The sequence below is a fragment of the Sus scrofa genome, chromosome 13 (genome assembly GCF_000003025.6).
Source record: "Sus scrofa isolate TJ Tabasco breed Duroc chromosome 13, Sscrofa11.1, whole genome shotgun sequence".
Taxonomy (NCBI): domain Eukaryota; kingdom Metazoa; phylum Chordata; class Mammalia; order Artiodactyla; family Suidae; genus Sus; species Sus scrofa.
In genome coordinates, this window is record NC_010455.5 from 66,536,592 (window position 1) to 66,554,035 (window position 17,444).

Consider the following 17,444-nt stretch of genomic DNA (forward strand, 5'->3'; position numbering starts at 1 on the left):
AGGCAAAGTGTTGAGATCTAGCTGGCCCAGGACTGGCCTTATGAATGGACTGATGAAGGACAGAAGAAAAGGTTCAAGATGACTGCACTCTTTCTTTGAAACAGTGAGAGCTCGGATGCGGGACTGAACCTCAGGAGAGGCTGCGTGGGTGCCGTGAGTTCTGGGCAGGCCACTGCAAAGCTTCAAGAAAGAGTCTGAACGGGGAGGACAAAGAACTGAGCCTGGGCCCAGAGGTCACCTTCTGGCAGTCAGATAGGCTGGAGGAATGGGGAGGGCGGCGGGAACTGGCAAAAGGGGACCCTTCCTCTAGGAGCTCCCCAACACTGAGCACTTTTGGTCACTGCGCTGCAAGACAGGGGCTAGGCTGCCGGCTGCCACAGGAGCAGTGCAAGAGCCTCCAAGAGAGACTTGGGCTCTCAGGTGTGAAGGGGAGAGGGTGGGAACAGTGTCTTGTGCCCTGAGAAAGCCTGGCAGTGATTTCCTGGTGACAACGTCCCATGGAAATGTGACTCAGAGGCCATTTGCTCCAACACGGGCCTATCCCACCTGGCTGGTCTGGCCTCTCCATGGCTGTTTTTGTGTTGATGAATGAACGCAGGGGCTCTCCCCCCTTTTTTCCCTTCTGTCACCTTGCAAACCTGGCACTGTGCCCATGGGAAGGTCATGGCATGTGAGCACACGCCCCAACAGTGCAGTGTGGCTTGTGCTGCCTCCCTGAGGGCTTGGCTTCGTTCCCACCCACACATGGTCCCCTCCTGCCCAGAAGCAGAGGATGTGTATTTGGGGTGATCTGTGCTTGGGAGGGGGAGGGGCACCCGATGAAGTGTCGGGAGGGGAGGTCTGGAGTCTCATCAAAGGAGCCTGAGGGCTGCCTAAGAGAATGACAACGCGAGAGGACCAGTCTGGGGTTTCCTGGCAGTGGTGGTGGTGGGGGACAACTGGAGATGGGGGCGGAGAGGCTGGTGGTATCTAGAAACCTCTCCTTCTTCTGAACGAGGGGCCCAAAGCTGTGTGGGCTTCATAAAGATTTAGACAAGGCCATAGATGAGCAACCCGGGTCAGCAGCCATGGTGTGAGGAGCTGAACTCATAGGACGGATGGGAGGGATGGGACAGAGGTGTGGGAGGTCCCAGGCCATTCCTCAGATGGGGAAGGCAGGAAGCCTAGGGTTTGTCCAGGTTCCTTACGCCAGCTGTCAGCCCCACTGTTCTCTACCTGAGGTCAAGATGAATGGTCAGGAGCCCTGTCCCTTCCAGGAAGGGCTCAGCATGGGCTCGGTGTGCTCCAAGCTCCCTTGCGGGGAAAAGCGTGTGTAAGGAAGGTGATGCTGTCAATTGTTCAAGAGGTGGGGGCAGAGGGGTCTGAACGGCTGGGCACAGGACCTCCAGGCTGTGATCTCCTTGGGCTCCTGGGTTCCCTGACCAACTCTGACCTCTGACCTACAGTGACCCCTCATGGCTGGACCTCACTATGGCAGACTGTGACCTTTGAGAGCCTTTTCTCCCTTGACCCACAATAACTCTTCCCTTGATTTCGACTGCAAGACTGTGACCTCCTGGCTGACCCTGACCCTGGCCCTCATGAGACAGGCTTCTCCTGACCAACGACGAGCCTACACTGACTGGGACACTCCATGCCCCCCTACTTTGCCACCATGACCCAGTGGTGGACTGTGACATTTGATCACTGAAACCTCCCTCGCTGATAGTAATCCTCTGATTGACCCAGACTTTTTGACCACTCGTGACCTTCACGACCCCCTGACTACTTCGTCGACTCTGACCCCAGGAGACCCTGGCCCGCCAAGGGACTGCCACCCCATGCCTGGCTGTGATCTGCTGACCACCTGGGACCTTCCTCGACAGCTGGGGCCCCTCAGCCCCCTGGGCCTAACCTCAACCGGCTCCCCCCAACCCCGAGTCCTAGGCGCCCCGGCCCCTGCCCGCCTGCCCGCCCGGCGCTGGCGTCGGTGCCCCCAAGTGGGAAGGAGTCACACTCACGCCCAGCTGCAGCAGGAGGAAGGCTGGTCGGAGAGGAAAGAGCATTGGACAACGACACGCGACTAGGGCTAGAGAGATTGGCTACGTCCTGGCTCTGGCTGGTGACGGAGGACTGTCTCCGCAGGGCGCCCTGAAAGGAGGCCCCGCTCTTGAAAGTATTGACTACTTCAATCTGCAACGGAGGAGAGAACGAGACAAGTTGCGAGAAGAACAGACACAACAGCTGCACGACGGACAGGTGGCACGCCACGAGGACAGCCGCAGCCACGGCAAGACGACACGCCACTTAAACAACACCAGACACGCTCCAAGGCTCTGAGAGACGTCTGCTCAGCTCAGGCGCCTGGGCCCCCAGGGCCCGGGGGATGCAGGGGTCTGGCCTTGGTCCTGCTCTAGCGGCTCAGGGGCCAGTGGGCTGGGCCGGGGGTTGTGGGGGCATTAAACATGGTGTTTGGAGGCAGAGGGGGTGCTTAGCCACTGCCCCCCAACCCCTGACCAGGGGTGGGGCCAGAGGGGTGGGGTGGGGGCTCTGGGGTGGATAGTCCTTGGCCCAAACTCCAGCTCTGTCACTTGTGAGCTAGGTGACCTTGGGCAAATCACTGCTTTGAGGCAGTCTCCTGTCCTTCAGAAGAGTCAAGGCCACCTACTGGGCAGGTCAGCTGTAAGTGTCAAAGTACTGGCCCACTTAGGGGTCCTTAAGAGTCAGGCTGAATAGACCTTGTGCCCACTCAAGAAACTACCGTCCTGGTGTCCTCCTGAAAGGCCTTGTGGCTGGGCTGGTGACAGCACCAGAGCTGTGCACACTGAGAGCTTCCGGGCCCTCTGGGAAAATGGGGGGTGGGGGTTGCCAGGAGGGCTGGCCGCTGGGGTTCCAGAGCCCAGGCTGCTGTCTGTCAGGAGACTTGGGGGATCTGCACCCTGGACCCCCCACCCAGCTCTCAGAAAGGGCTGTCTCCTGAATCTCAGTCACTACTCCTTCAGTGGAGGGGAGCATACCTACGTCTCAGGGGGCCTGAAAGGCCTATGAGGTGATATTTGGGATAGTGCCCTGTGGGGTGTGAGGCAGCCCTGGTGATCTGCTTCTGTTGCACAGGATGGGAATGCAGGGGTGGGCCACAGAGGAATGCAGGGCCACAGCCTCAAGGTGGGGGCCCTGAAACACTTCCCAGAGTGTGAGGGCATGGGTGGAGCAGCCATGAACTTCCTAGCACAGCTCTCCAGGCTGGCTGAGCAAGAGGCTGACTGTCTCTGGGTGTCTTGGTTCCGCTGTTCCTCATCCTGCAGGGCTGTGAAAGCACCCTGTGAACTGGAACCCTGACCCAGGCAGAGGCACTGTGAATTGGGGGCTCGTGTGTGTGGCGGCCGCATGATTGAGGCATGTGTCACATGGTGGCCAGGCGTCTCCATTCTGGGGAAGAAGCCTGCTTTTGGCTGGATACATATTCTGCACGTGTGATTTGCATGTGTGTCCTTGGTGTGTGTGTGAGTGCATGTATGCATGTGTGATACTGAGGTTTGCACCCCAGAGCTGCCTCAATGCTCACTGGGAGAGGGGGGTATCTTGAGCCCTCCCGTGGCCTGGACCTCCTGGCTGGGAGAATCTGGGGCCCACCCTGGCCTGAAGCTGCTATCCTGGCCTCAGGCGGACCAGTCTCCAGCCTTGCTTGACCCTTCTGGTGGCTGCCCAGCAGCCCTGTTCCATGGTCCCCTCTGCAAGCCTGACAGGAGCCCCTCACTCACTGCCCCACAGCCTACAGTGGGTGTGGCCCCAGTCTGACCCCTTTCCAGGGGGAGGGGGAGGGAGAACATTCCTGAGGAGGCTGCCCGGCAGAGTGTGTGGGGGGAACTGGGTGACAGGAGGCTGGTGAGATGCTGAGAGCATGTCTGGACCCCACCTCTGCTCGTCTCTGCTACTTCCTGCCCTGCTGGGCATGGGCCTAGCCCCGGGAGCCTCCTGTACCTGGGTCTGGATCCGATTCAGGCCTCGGAACCACAGGATCTGGCCCCGCCGCAGCTCCCGCTCAGCGTGGTCAATCTCCTCCACGTCCTCGTTGAGCTCCTCCTCTGGGATCTCTTCCTTCTGTGTGAGCCTGCCCGCCTCCTTGAGGAACTTGAGCCTGCTGGTTGGGATGGTGGCGATGACCTGCGGGGGGCCCATCCGTCAGGGAAGGGGACTGGTCCCCAGTCAGACTCCCTCCCTCCTGCCCACTCTTCCTACCTATTTACCCAGCTGCATTCATTTCACTCCTTATCTCATCCCTTTCTCAAATCAATCTTTACATTTCTTTTAAATTTGCTTTTTAATTCACTGCCCATTCAGAGTTGGGGGACACTGTGGGAAACAATTAGGAGTTGGACACATGTAACTTTGAATACCCCAGACTAACTGGCCGTGTGACCTTGGGCAAGTCACTGAAGCTCTCTGAGCATCTGGAAAGCCGAAGGCAGTTCTCAGAGTCTAAGGACTAAGAGAGATGGTCTGTCTACGTTGCTGGCCCTTGCAGCCTGTCTTATGGTTGGCCCTCAGTTCTTCGGCTCATTCTTCCTGAGATTGTTGGGCCTGGGGTACCCAATCCCAGGCAACAGAGGCTCAAGGCTCAGAGATTTGGGGGCAGTCAATCCTGGGACCTTTGGAATGGCTGCCCTCCCAGAAAGGGAAGGCACTTTGGGAAGGGGCTAGGCTTTCACACTCACGCAGCCTCCAAAGGACCTGTCCATGGTGCTGAGGCCTGAGAAGCAGGCTCTCTGGGGAAGCTGGGGTGGCAGAAGTCACATCTTCTGCATGGATAGACAGTGGTTGGCCTGGACACTCGACTTCAAGGATTTAAGGTGGGCATTGCCCACTGGCATCACCATTAGGTGTTAGGAGTCTGCCTGACCTGATGCCCAGGGCTCTCTGAGGGAGTAGGCCCCAGGGGAACAAAGATGGCCAGGCCTGAGGGTCCCCAGGGAATGAGGTTGCTAAGTCTAACCTTGTTTATCAACTCTCCAAAAAAGTGTCCATGTTTAAAGAAGATTCTTTGGAGTGAAACTAAACCTTCTTCTACTTTTTTTTTTTTTTTTTTTTTTTTTTTGTCCTTTTGCTATTTCTTTGGGCTGCTCCCGTGGCATATGGAGGTTCCCAGGCTAGGGGTCCAATCGGAGCTGTAGCCACTTGCCTACGCCAGAGCCACAGCAACACAGGATCCAAGCCGAGTCTGCAACCTACACCACAGCTCACAGCAACGCCGGATCGTTAACCCACTGAGCAAGGCCAGGGATCGAACCCGCAACCTCATGGTTCCTAGTCGGATTCGTTAACCACTGCGCCACGACGGGAACTCCCTACTTTTTTTTTTTAAAGAAATTTTAAGAAATTTTAAAGAAACAGCTTAAAGGTAAGACCAATCTCTGAGGCCTGTTGCGGCCCCCATTGGCTGGATCCAATACCGGGTACCATGTCCTAATCAGGCGCTTTTATGCTGCAGCTGCAATTTCCATGATGGTACATGTGAGGAACTGGGGCAAAGTAGGGAAAGGAACTGGTGGGAGATTGTTCTGGGGTCATAGCTTGAAGGGCCCATAGAGAGGACCCAGCTCAGGGTCCCTAAAAGCCTGGGAGGGTCACAGATGGCTGCAGACACAGCACTGAGATAAGGCAGGGTTTGCATCTCTCATGCTTCTTCCGAGCTTTCTGAAAGAGTCTCTGCTTGGTGTCACACCACCTGTAACACCCTTGATGACAATGAACCAGCTTCAGGCTCTGAGCCTGGGCTGACCAGATCCTCTAGTTAGAGTTTCGAAACATTGTTGTTATACTTTTCTTTGTTAATTTCTGTTTATGACAAGCAATATTGGTTTTCCAGTCATATTGATTTTTCAGTCATATTAGTAATATACATTGCTTTTTGAAATCAATTTCAGTAAAAAGATGTGACTAAAAGAAAATATGAAGTAAATAACAGAATCAGTAGTATATAGCCAGAAGTAAAAGTTATAGTGGTAATACTCACAGGACCACTGTTTCAGACCTGGGCCGACCCCCATGGCTCTGATCCCCAGAGATGGGGAGAGCCTTGCCCAGGCCCAGACAGCTGGTCCATGGCAGAGCCAGGGCCCATTTCTGGGGCTCCCAGATTCCCTGTCCCGTATGCTTGCCCTTCTTCTGCCGAGAGGCACCTCCTTTAATCCGCCCAGCACTTACCTGGCCCCAAACGAGCTCTCCTAACCCGATGAATATGCACCACATCCACTGGTCCAGCTGTAGCGGAGAGCAGCTAAAGGGCTTCCCCCCAAACTGCACGATCACTATCTGGAGGTCAAAGGGAGCAAAGGGAGAGAGAGACAGACAGACAGGCTATCAGGGGCCAGCTCAGAGGTCTGGGCTCTCAGGGCACTGCTGAGGGGCTCCGGCTGCCCGCTGCTCATTGCCCACCCCGGCCAGGTTAGGGTGGGGGCCTGGTACCTGGATGGCGAAGGTGCCCAGCACAATGGTGCAGAAGATGGGGTTCCGGAAGATGCCGTCAAAGACGTTGCGCTCGCCGTGGATCTTGCGGGCGTTGATCTCATTGAAGAGCTGCATCATGACGAAGGTGTTGAAGATGATGGTATAGTGCTCGGAGGGTGGCGAGTGTAGGGGTGCATTCCTCCCACTGTCGATCTGGAACATCTTCTCGCCTGCCAAGCCAAGGGGGTGGGAGATGGGCTGAGGGCCGGGGCAGGGGAGGGGGACCCCTGGCTCTGCGTGGGGGCTTCTTCTGAGCAGCTGGGTGGGTCACTCAGATGTGGGAGGGGCTCCTTGGACACTGGGGGGTGGGGTGGGCCTGTGCTGTGGGACATAAGTGAAGAGGTAACAAAACCCTTTCTCCTCTAGGGCAGACAGGCCTTGGGGGAATTTTCTTCCACTTTTTCTGTGGAAATTTGATAAAGGTGGGCTGCCAGCTGTGTGATGAGGCAACATGGCTTAAAAAAAGCCACCCTGGCTAGCAAACTCATCTGAACTGGGAGCAGGGACGGTGACCTTGGAATAGCTGGTGGGCGGCCACGGCTTTGGGTCCCCCCCACCTGAGAGTGCTGCTGCTTGTAACTGAGCATGTTCTTGCTGAGACCCCTGGAATTTCAGGGGTTGTTATAGGAGATACCAATTCTTCTATGGAGGCTGGGGCTTCCAGGCCAGGCTGGCTCATTCTCTTACAATGGGAGCTGTCACATGGTAGATCAGGGGGCACAGCTCTGTGTGGCTGTACAGACACCCACCATAGGCATGCCTGATGCGGTCCTGCATCCTTTTGCAAAGCTGCCTAAGCTGGTACCAGGAGCACTTGTGGGGTTTTCCAAGTGTGAGGGGTCTAGCTGAATCCAGGACTGCCCAGAGCAGGTGCTTATGTGGGGAAGCCAGCAAGTAAACCAGAAGCCTGCCCTCCCTGCCGGTCCCCAGCCTGACAGCTTTCTCTTCGAGTGCCTCCTGGGTTTGCATTCCCCTAACAGCCTCTAGGGCTTCTCATGACCCTCTTTATAGCCATCCTGCCAACACCACAGAAGAGGAAACTGTCCTTTGAGGAACGGGACCCCCCCCATCCGTACTCTGGACTTTGAGGGCAAGGGCTGGTTGGCTCTGGAAGCTCAGCTAGAGGAGGCTCACATGGAGGAAGCCTGCCTAGGTGGGGGACTCCGAGCTGGGCCCCCCTTGCTGTATGACCATAGGCTGGTCCCTGCCTGTCTCTGGGCCTCTCCAGGTGCCAGGGGTAGGCTTTGCCCGATCATCTCTGAAGCACCTGGAAGACAGGTCAGGCTTTGTCCCAGCCAGGCCTGGTCTCGGCCCAGATGCCACCTCAGACAGGCTACATGCCCTTTGACAAGGCACCTCCCTCTCTGTTTGGGGCCTCCACTATCCTGGGGATGGTGGCACAGGAGGTGGCCTCAATGGAAGTGTTGTGGAAACAGCATGGGGCAGGGATCAAGTGTGGGAACGATCAGGGAAGGGCTGGTCACTCCCTCTGAAACTCAGGCTCCTGTGGGGCTGGCAGGAGGTGTGTCTACAGTGCCCAGAGCTGTCATCAGTGGAAAAGCCCTGGCTCTGGGGTTGGCCAGACCTGGGAGGACCAGGGCCTGGCCCTGCCCAAGATTCGCTGTGTGGGAGTTCCCATCGTGGTGCAGTGGTTAACGAATCCGACTAGGAACCATGAGGTTGTGGGTTCAACCCCTGGCCTTGCTCAGTGGGTTGAGGATCCAGCGTTGCCGAGAGCTGTGGTGTAGGTCGCAGACGTGGCTTGGATCCTGTGTTGCTGTGGCTGTGGCATAGGCCGGTGGCTATGGCTCCGATTCAACCTCTAGCCTGGGAACCCCCATATGCCACGTGAGAGACCCTAGAAAAGGCAAAAGACCAAAAAAAAAAAAAATTCACTGTGACCCCGAGCAATGAACTTCACCTCCCTGGGCCTCCATTACCTCATCAGCAAACAGGCAGGCGGCTGTGAATCCAGAGCGCTGGGTCAAGGCCATGGTGTCCCCGGTGGGCGGGGTGGGGGACTCACCAACAAAGAGCAGGGTGAAGATGAGGGTGAGCTGGTAGACGGCGTGGCCCAGGATGTTCTTCATCATGGTCCTCGAGATGAGGGGCTTGTTGCGGCCGTACGGCTTCCTCAGAAGCAGGGTCTCGGTAGGCGGCTCGGTGGCCAGAGCCAGTGAGGCGAACGTGTCCATGATGAGGTTCACCCAGAGCATCTGCACGGCCTTGAGAGGGGAGTCCTGGGGATACCAGGTGGGGAGGGAGGTCACGGCGGGGGGCCACCTGGGCTCCTCCTTGTCACGTCAGTGGTTTCCTGCTGGAGCCATAAGGCTGGCTCTGTGGGCGTGTCTCCTTTCCCTGGCCACCCCCTTGGGCTCCTGAGTGGGCCCAGAGCAGTCTGCTAGACATTTTCTGGAGAATGGCCCAGACCTGCCCAGCTCAGCCCTGTCTTCTCTCCTAAAGAGAGAACCGAGCCCCAGGTCTGAGAGCCACGGTTCCCTGCCCTCCAGTAAATTTAGCTACATCGCTGCCATCTTCCCTGCTTCTCTTCAGCGCCTGTGGACGCATCTCTCCTCTAGGCTAAGGTCAAGATCCCTCCAACAACCACCTCCAGCACAGACCCTGCTGATTCCTGCTGCCTCTTTCCCCTCAACCGTCAGTGGCTCAGGCCTCTCCTGTCCCACAAACAATGCCTGGGACCCTGTCCTCTTTACACCATCACCCAATTTCCCTTTACTGCTTATCTTTACTTTAAGCAATTATTGTGTGTATCTATGACTCCTTCAAATAATGTATTTTCCTGGTAGAAAATTTTGGCAAGTAAGGTACTGAAGAAGCTAAAACTCATCAACAATCTCACCACTGATTGGTCCCGCCGTCCATATTCTGGTGTGGATCCTTCCACACTTCTCTCTGGCTGAGACTGGGATCACATATTCAATACCGTTCTGTGCACAGTCCTAACGTGATCTGCAGTGCTCGAGTGCCTGAATCCACTTGTCCTCCCCTTTGTCACATCTCCAAGCCCCCAAATGCCTTTCTCCAAGGTCATCAAGGCCTTGCTTGTTACAAACGGGGATCATTGTCCAGCCTCATCTCACTGACCTCGCCATCGTGCCTGGTTCTGTCTCTCTCTGGCACCCCTGAACCCCAGGCCCATCGTCCTTCTCTCTGAAGCTTTCTTCTCCAGCTCCCCCAGGGCACCTCTTCCCCTGCATTTTATTTATTTATTTATTTATTTTAGGGCTGCACCATCAGCATATGGAAGTTCCCGGGCTAGAAGTCAAATCAGAGCTACAGCTGCCGGCCTACGTCACAGCTACAGCAATGCTGGATCGTTAAAACACTGAGCAAGGCCAGGGATTGAACCCACGTCCTCATGGATACTTGTTGGGTTCACTACTGCTGAGCCACAATGGGAATTCCTTCCCCTGCCCTTTAATCTGTGCTCTCCTGGCCCCTTCCTCAGTCCTGCCCCTCCCCCACCACATCTGTGCCCCCAGATGTAGGTGCCCACCTCTCTCCCACATTCCCTCCCTCCAGCCCAGACCTCGCCCTGTGACTTTAGCCTCATTCACGGGTAGAACACCCCCTCCAGGAAGCCCTCAGTCTCTATACACCCAAGAGCCTGGACTGAGCTGGTCCTTGCCCCCTCTCCTCTCAGTGCGGCTCCTGAGGCCCCTCCACCTCCACCTCACACACTCATCCACCTCCTAGATGTTTATCACTGTCCCTCCTCCAGGCCATTGCTCCCATCTCCGAACCAGCTCAGTCACGCCCCCCACTCCCCTCAGTTTCTTCCTCCCCATCAGCCTCCTCAGATTACATGTGCTGTGTGGTCAGAGCCTCCAACTCCCCACCAAGTAATTCAGAGCCCTACTACCAACTCAATCCAAGACCTTGGGCAAACTGACAGTCCTCCTGGCACTGCAGTTTCCCCATTTGGCATCAGTTGGTCTCCAAGTAGCCTGGTGTGAGTGGCTGTGCCGTGGGAGTGTCCCCACACCACCACTAGAGGGAGCTTCTTGTCCACAACCAGGAGAGAAGGCCCTTGAGAGCAGAAGGGAACCCCACAGCCATTCCCCAGGGCCTCACTCTTGGGGCTGGGGTCCTGAGTGCCGCCATGTGCGTCCCCAAGGACTCAGAACACGACGGGGGAGATAGCATCCCCAGAGCCACATGGCTCTTCAGGACGTTGCTGGCTTCTGGGCCTCTGGGTCTCCTGTGGCCCAGGAGCATATCTGCACACAAGCTTGCTGGGAACATCTGCCCTCTCCCTGAAAGCTTGCTTCTCAGCTCCTGGGCAGAGGTGGGAGGCTGCTGGAGCAATGGCTGGCGCCTGGCCCACCATCCTCAGAGCCTCAGTTTCTGCTCAGTTTCCCTGCCAGCTTCTTCGTCCTATCCAGCTGCCTATTCCACTCCTGCCTCCTCTGGCCTTCTTTGTGGCCAGGGCCCTGCTTCCCTGGAGGACCCCCTCTCTGGCCTCCTGGAGCAAGGGCTAGGCTTGTGCCTGAGTCAGGCAGACAGGGAGGTGACCCTGAGCAAATCTTGCCACCTCTCGGAGCCTCATTTCCTCTACTCTGTGGGGCTGTCACCTGTCCCTGAGGTCTGTGAAGGAGATCCCAGCCCCCAGCAAGGAGGTGTGACAACCTGGGGAGGCCCGGTGTGGGTGTGCACCCTTCCCAGGCTCCAGCCTGCTCTGCCCTGCCCACCCCCCAGAGGACCCACCTGCGTGATGCAGGCACCCGTGAAGGCCACGATCACGGCCACCACGTTGACCGTCAGCTGGAACTGCAGGAACTTGGAGATGCTGTCATAGACATTGCGGCCCCACATCACCGCCTTGACGATGCTGCTGAAGTTGTCATCCGTCAGGATGATGTCCGAGGCCTCCTTGGCTACATCTGTGCCAGCGATGCCCTGTGGGGATGGGGACAGGAGCCTGGGTGGGGCGACTGGAGACGCCTGCAGCTCTAGCAATACTGTCCTCACCCCTACACAACCTCCCCCCACGTACACACACCCACCTCCAGCACTGCCAGACCACATGGGGCACATGTGTGCATACACACACACATGCAAGCCACACACCTGCTCCTCACAGACCCAGCCGTGAGGCCAACTCTCTGCCTTCAGGAAGCTTCTCCCTGGCCCTTCCACTCCCTCCTCCATCCTCCCCCAGACTCATCACTGCAGGAAGCCCCCACCCCCACCCTTCCGGGATACCTGGGGAGGGGCGGGGGGCAGGCTGAGCCTCAAGAGCACCTGGAGCACCAGGTGGATGGAGGCTGCACAGTGAGTGTGCACTGGGGGTCCTGTGCCACCTACTTGAGGCCCTGGGGCCCATGTCCCCTAACCCCGCCTGCGAGCTCCTGTTGGATGCCGCCCAGGCCCCGCGCCAGCTCCTACCATGGCGAAGCCCACGTCAGCCTTCTTGAGTGCAGGCCCGTCATTGGTGCCATCCCCTGTCACAGCCACCACCTGCCGCTGCTCCGTGTGCGTGCTGTCGATGATACCTGCGGGCGGGCGGGTGCATGTGCTCAGGACCCTGGGACACTTGGGGGCAGGGGCAGCCCCCCGGGAGGGCCCCAGGCTGGGCACAGCCTCCTCTTGGGCCCCTGCCTGCCACCCCTCCTGTCGGGCTTCTTCCCAGCTTCTGATTTGCCCACAGCTCCCGACTTGCCCACAGGTCCCGAAGCTTGCAGGGTGCTTGGGGCCCCTTGGCCCAGGCTGGATGACAGCCCTCTGTGCTCTGGGACTGTCGCCTCTCCAGCTTCCTCTTTGCTCTCTGCAGGCCACACTGTCCAGATTCACCTCCCCTCTGCCTGTACCTCTGGGGTGCCTCTGTCCTCTGGGGGCACCAAGGTTTGCCTGGGTGCCTACCATCTATGCCCCTGGCACCTTCTGCCTGGGAGGGCCAGTCATGCCTGAGGAGGCCTGGCCTGTGCCATGTGCCAATGACTGCTCTTCAGACGTTCATCCTCAGCAAAGCCTTCAGCAATTAACAGAGTGGACAGATGACACGTGGCCCATGTCACCAAGCTGGGACCAGTGGAAGAGGGAAGGTGAAAGAAGCTGTCACTGTGTGTGTGTGGGGGGGGTTTGCAGCTGTGCAAGCTGAGATGTCCACGGCAAGACAGAGATTCCAGTATCAGCCTTGACAGGGCCCTCTCCTCTTCCCCATGTCAGACACACCACTGGGCCAGCGGGTCCTGGCTCCGAAACCCCACCAGGATCCTTCTATTCCTCTCTGTCCCTATCCCCTCCACCACCAGCAATTCACACCTGCTCTCACTAACCCTGGGCTCCCCTCCCATCAGGGGCCCCAGGGCCTTTCTAACATCTGAGTCCTTGCTCCCTGGCCTCAGGATGTTGCCCTTGGCTCCACCCACATGGTCCTCGGCAGTCAGGCCCACTCTGATCCCTTCTCTTGTCCCCACCACACCCAGGCTGTGTTTCTGCTGTGCTGGCTCTCGGTCCCACCCCCACTGATCTGGCCGCTTGCCCGGCTTTGCACAGGCCATTCTTTAGGCCTGCCGTCCCTGGTACGCACCTGTAGTCTCGACTTGGATGCTACTTTCCCTGGGAAGCTTTTGGGACACCTGAGGACCCCTGCCCACCCAAATCAGACCGCTGCAGCTCCCACACATGGCCTGCACTTGGCAAACAGCAGTGGCCTCTGGAATGAGGGAATGAGCTCCCTGACCTGGGCACTGTACCCTCAAGCCCCCTCTCCTCTCAGCTCCTCGTAATGGTCATAGTTCCACTCTCTTCAAGGCCCAGCTCCAGGGCCTGTGTGCTGGGAGTTGTCCCAGCTGTTCCCCGCAGCCGGTCTCCCCTCTCCTGAGCTGGTCCCCTTCCCCAGATGATATAACTTCTGTCTACTTGGCATTTGAGGCCTTCATCCCACAGGTTCCCTTGGCCTGCCTGGATGCTTCTAGAAGGCAAGGAGGGGGCCAATGTTTTCCCTGTGGCCCCTCCAGGCTGGCATGGCTCTCCTATGACTCCTGATAGAGGGGGGAGCTGGGAGTACCCCTTCCCACCACTTTCCTGCGGCCCTTTCCTATTGTCCCTGTCCTGTCTCTGGACCTCTCAGCTGTCATTCACACCGTGACCACACCTCCCCCTCTGTAGGCTGCCTTCCTGGTCCTCCTGGACTCCACTGTTCCTGCTGGCCCTCTGACTGCTCTGACCATCTCTTCTTGGTGACAGACCTGAGCCTCTGCTGCTGCTCAGGTGGGAGGTTCCTGGGTTCAGCAGCTCTCTGCTTTCCCTGGTGGCCACATCCTGCCTGCATCTTTATCAGGGGCCAGCCCTCTCTCCTGAGCCTGGACAGCTCCACTTGGATATCAGAGGGCCTCTAGCTCAGCCTCTGCAACCCAGTGCATCATTTCCCCTCAAACCTGTCCCTTCTCATGTGACTCCTAACACCCCACTGCCCCTGGTAAACCATGCGGCAGGCTCTCAAGCAGGTGTAGACAGGAGCAGCCCTGGACACCCACTTCCTCACCCCCAGGCCTTTTCTCCCCAGGAAGAGTTCTCAAACCGCCCATTTCCAGCCCCCCTGCATGGTCCCCACCTCTGCCCAGTGTCACCTCTCACAGCTGGACAATCCTGGTGGTCCCTCTGTTTCCAGGCCACTCTCCACACAGCAGCAGGGCGCTTTCTAAACCAATGCTGCCCCTTCATACCCCCTCCTCGGTGGCTCCCTGCCTGGGCTAACAGTGCAGGTCACTGGTCTGGCACTCAAGGCCCTGCATCGCTGGAGGCTGGCACCTCCTTCTCTGGCCTCCTCCTCTGCCTCCCTCTTTGGATTGGGGTCCCGGCCCAGCCCGCTGAACTTCTTTCCACCCCTTGAAGGTGCCTGGAAATCTTTGCTCTGGGCTTTCATAGTACAATTCTCTTTCTGCCTGAAAAAGGCCCTTTCCCCTGGCCCCCCAGCCTGCCTTCCATGGCCTGTGATCTGACACCCTCAGGTTAAGTCAGAGGAGGGGGCCCAAGACCACTGTTCTCTTCTCCCAGTGTATCCTTTAGCTTTATGTGGGGAAACCACATATTTAATGTCTGCTGGATAAAACTGGGACCATGAATTCCAAGAAGGAAAGATCACATCAGCCAAGAGCAGGGCTTGGGGCCTACTAGATCCTCAGTAAACACTGATCAAGAGATGAGTGGAGGAATAGATGAGTGATTGAATAAGAAAGAGGGATGGGTGGGGGGTCTCCTGAGTGGGTACCTGTGGTGTGGGGCTCCGTCTTTGTGTTCCAAGGCCAGATCTGCCTCCATCAATATGTGTAGGTAGTACACCTTTGGGAGAGGAATCTGAGAAGCCCTCAGAAGGACCTCAGCCAGAAACCTCCCCTCATGGCCATTTTATAGATGGGAAAGTTGAGTCCCAAGGCTGGGCACACAGCAGGTCAGGGGCAGAACCAGGACTTAGACCCAGGCCTGTGTGACCCTGAAAGTGCCCAGCATCTGGCCAGCTAGATGGGCTCAGCAAGTGATGTGTCCTTCCTCTGGAGGGACTCAGGAAAGAAGGATGCTGGCTTTTGGCCTCATTTGTCAGGTTGCTGTTCCCAGGATAGCCTGTCCCTGGGGTTTTGGTTACATAGGTTAGTTAATGGCCTCAGAGACCAGGCAGACCCAGGGTCTCAGACTTGCAAGCTCTGGGGCCAGACTAAGAACATAAGCAAAGGAAGTAGACTGAGTGTAACACAATAGTGGTGAAGACGGCATCAAATGGCAGCAAGCAGGGTCTGTATCAAGTCATTCAAACTGAACAGTAAAAAAGACACAGCACCAAACAACACCTGTCTGCAGGCCCCATGCAGTCCTCAGGCCATGAGAGTTTTGGACCATGGCTACTTATGGGAGAGGGCCCAGGGATAAGGTTCACCACCTCCTCATCTCCCTGCGGCCTGCAGAAATGGGACAAGGTAGGGTCATCCCCCGGGCTGCAATGAGGACAAGGCATGGGTGTCCCCAGGGGTGGGGAGCCCCAGGCAGGAGTCCCTTCTGTGCTGGAAAGAAGCTGAAGGCTCCAGGACAGAAAGGCGCAGGGAGGCCTGGTGCCTGGGCCTCAGAGCTGCCCACCCCTGCCCAAGTCTTACCTTTGACCAGGGTGTGCTTGTCCGTGGGGGAGGAGCGAGCCAGCACCCTCAGCTTTGGCCAGATCTTGTCGATTCGCTCCTGCTCAATCTGGAGAGGGATGGGGGTGCGGGTCGGTGGGGTCTGGGAAACAAACTGAGGCCCGGAGAAGGGAGGGGACTTGCCTAGGTCACTGGGCTCTGAGCTGCACACTGACTGACTTGCTGGACCATCATGCACACCCGTGCCTCCAGGCCCCCGTGCAAGCCAGCCCTCTGAGGACCCTTCACACTGGGCCACGTACCTCCCCTTTCTCATTGCGGATCCTCCGGTTGAACTCCTTGCCCTCAAGGCACAGGAAGTCCTCCCCAGGATGGATGATGCCACACTTGATGGCGATGGCGCGGGCTGTGTTGATATTGTCACCGGTGACCATGCGGACTGTGATGCCTGCTCGCTGGCACTTGCGGATGGCTTCTGGGACCTGGGCAGAGGGCAGGAGCCATGGAGTGGGCATCACCTCGGATTCCAGAGTGAGCCCTGCTGACAGGCAGCTCTACTGTAAGGGGCCTAGATGACCAGGAGATACCAATGGCACATAGACCCTTCCCTCCTTCCTGTGCCCATGGCAGGCATTGCTGATCTCACAGCACCCTCTGATTAAGCCCTGATGTGGTCTCACAGTTCCTTTCTGCAGTGTCCCAGGCACCCATCACTATCAACCATGATAGTCCATCCAAAGATGAAACCATTGCCTATCCTGATGTAGGCAAGGACTTCGAGAAAGACTTCAATATAAGCATGCCTGCAGTTATAGTCCCAGGCAAGAGTACAGAACACTCCACTCCTGCACAGGATCTTGTCCCTGCTTTTTCCACATGCATATTTCCTGCATCAATGATAAATATGATTGTGCAGAGTTCTCTTGCGGTGCAGTGGATTAGGGATCTGGCATTGTCCCTGCAGCAGCTGGGGTTGCTGCTGTGGTGTGGGTTCGATTCCTGGCCTTGAAACTTCCACATGTTGCAGGCACAGCCAAAAAAATATGTTCGGGTATTTTCAGCGCCTTTTTTTTTTTTTTTTTCCCATGGGGGGGAAGGACATTGCATTTTAGGGCATTTTATTTACATAATGTGACAGTGGCTTAGAATAAATGCAAACGACTAGACTGCATATGAAACATGACATTTCCCCGTGAGAGTAAAGAGCACCCACTGCCCTCTCTGTAATGACTGACTGACATCTGGGCCAATTAGGCCCGGGCAGACCCAGCCAATCAGAAGCTGGCAAGCCCCTGCCCCCTTCCCAGTTCCCTTCACCTATGCACAGGTGTGGATGTGCTCAGCAATTAGGATGCAAAAATCAGCCTGGAGCTGCCAGGGCCCTTTACACACAGCACAGATCAACTGAACAAGTGATGCTTACCCTTGGGCAGTGAAAATAACAAAATAATAAGGCAATATTTGATGTAAAACATCCTTCAGTCGGAAAGGACATGTCCAGGGCAGCAAGTCCAGTAGTAAAAGACCAAAGTATTTTAGACCTGGGGGTGGGGGTGGGGTTGAATTCTGTTCCCCCTTCTCTTGCATACCCTGGTGTCTGGGGATTCACTTTCATCCCCACCCTGCCAAACCAGCGCTGAGGGAGTGATGAAGTGATGGGCTGAATTGTGTCCCCCTGGAAGATACACTGAAACCTTCTCCCCGGATTGTGACCATTCTTGGAGACAGGGTCTGTAGAGAAGTGATCAAGTTAAGACAAGGCAAATGCACCCAGTGTGGCTGGTGTCCTCATAAAGAGGGGAGGTGTGTTGGAGTTCCCGTCGTGGCGCAGTGGTTAACGAATCTTACTAGGAACCATGAGGTTGCGGG

The 17,444-nt window shown here is 56.9% G+C and overlaps 1 protein-coding gene across 15 annotated transcripts in view; it reads right to left on the reverse strand.

The window, feature by feature from the left end:
• Positions 1-17,444, reverse strand: part of ATP2B2 (ATPase plasma membrane Ca2+ transporting 2) — a 370,618-nt gene that overhangs the window by 10,084 nt on the left and 343,090 nt on the right. For 11 of the 15 annotated variants that reach the window (XM_021069324.1, XM_021069321.1, XM_021069329.1 and 8 more), the window contains 8 exons: positions 15,878-16,057; positions 15,597-15,684; positions 11,896-12,002; positions 11,215-11,406; positions 8,513-8,726; positions 6,445-6,656; positions 6,184-6,291; positions 3,961-4,143 (listed from right to left, as the gene is read on the reverse strand). In XM_021069324.1, coding sequence (XP_020924983.1) covers positions 3,961-4,143; positions 6,184-6,291; positions 6,445-6,656; positions 8,513-8,726; positions 11,215-11,406; positions 11,896-12,002; positions 15,597-15,684; positions 15,878-16,057 — 1,284 coding nt within the window. Of the gene's footprint in view, positions 1-2,000; positions 2,173-3,960; positions 4,144-6,183; positions 6,292-6,444; positions 6,657-8,512; positions 8,727-11,214; positions 11,407-11,895; positions 12,003-15,596; positions 15,685-15,877; positions 16,058-17,444 lie in introns of all 15 variants that reach the window. The other 4 variants (XM_021069335.1, XM_021069331.1, XM_021069332.1 and 1 more) reach the window with 1 other exon arrangement.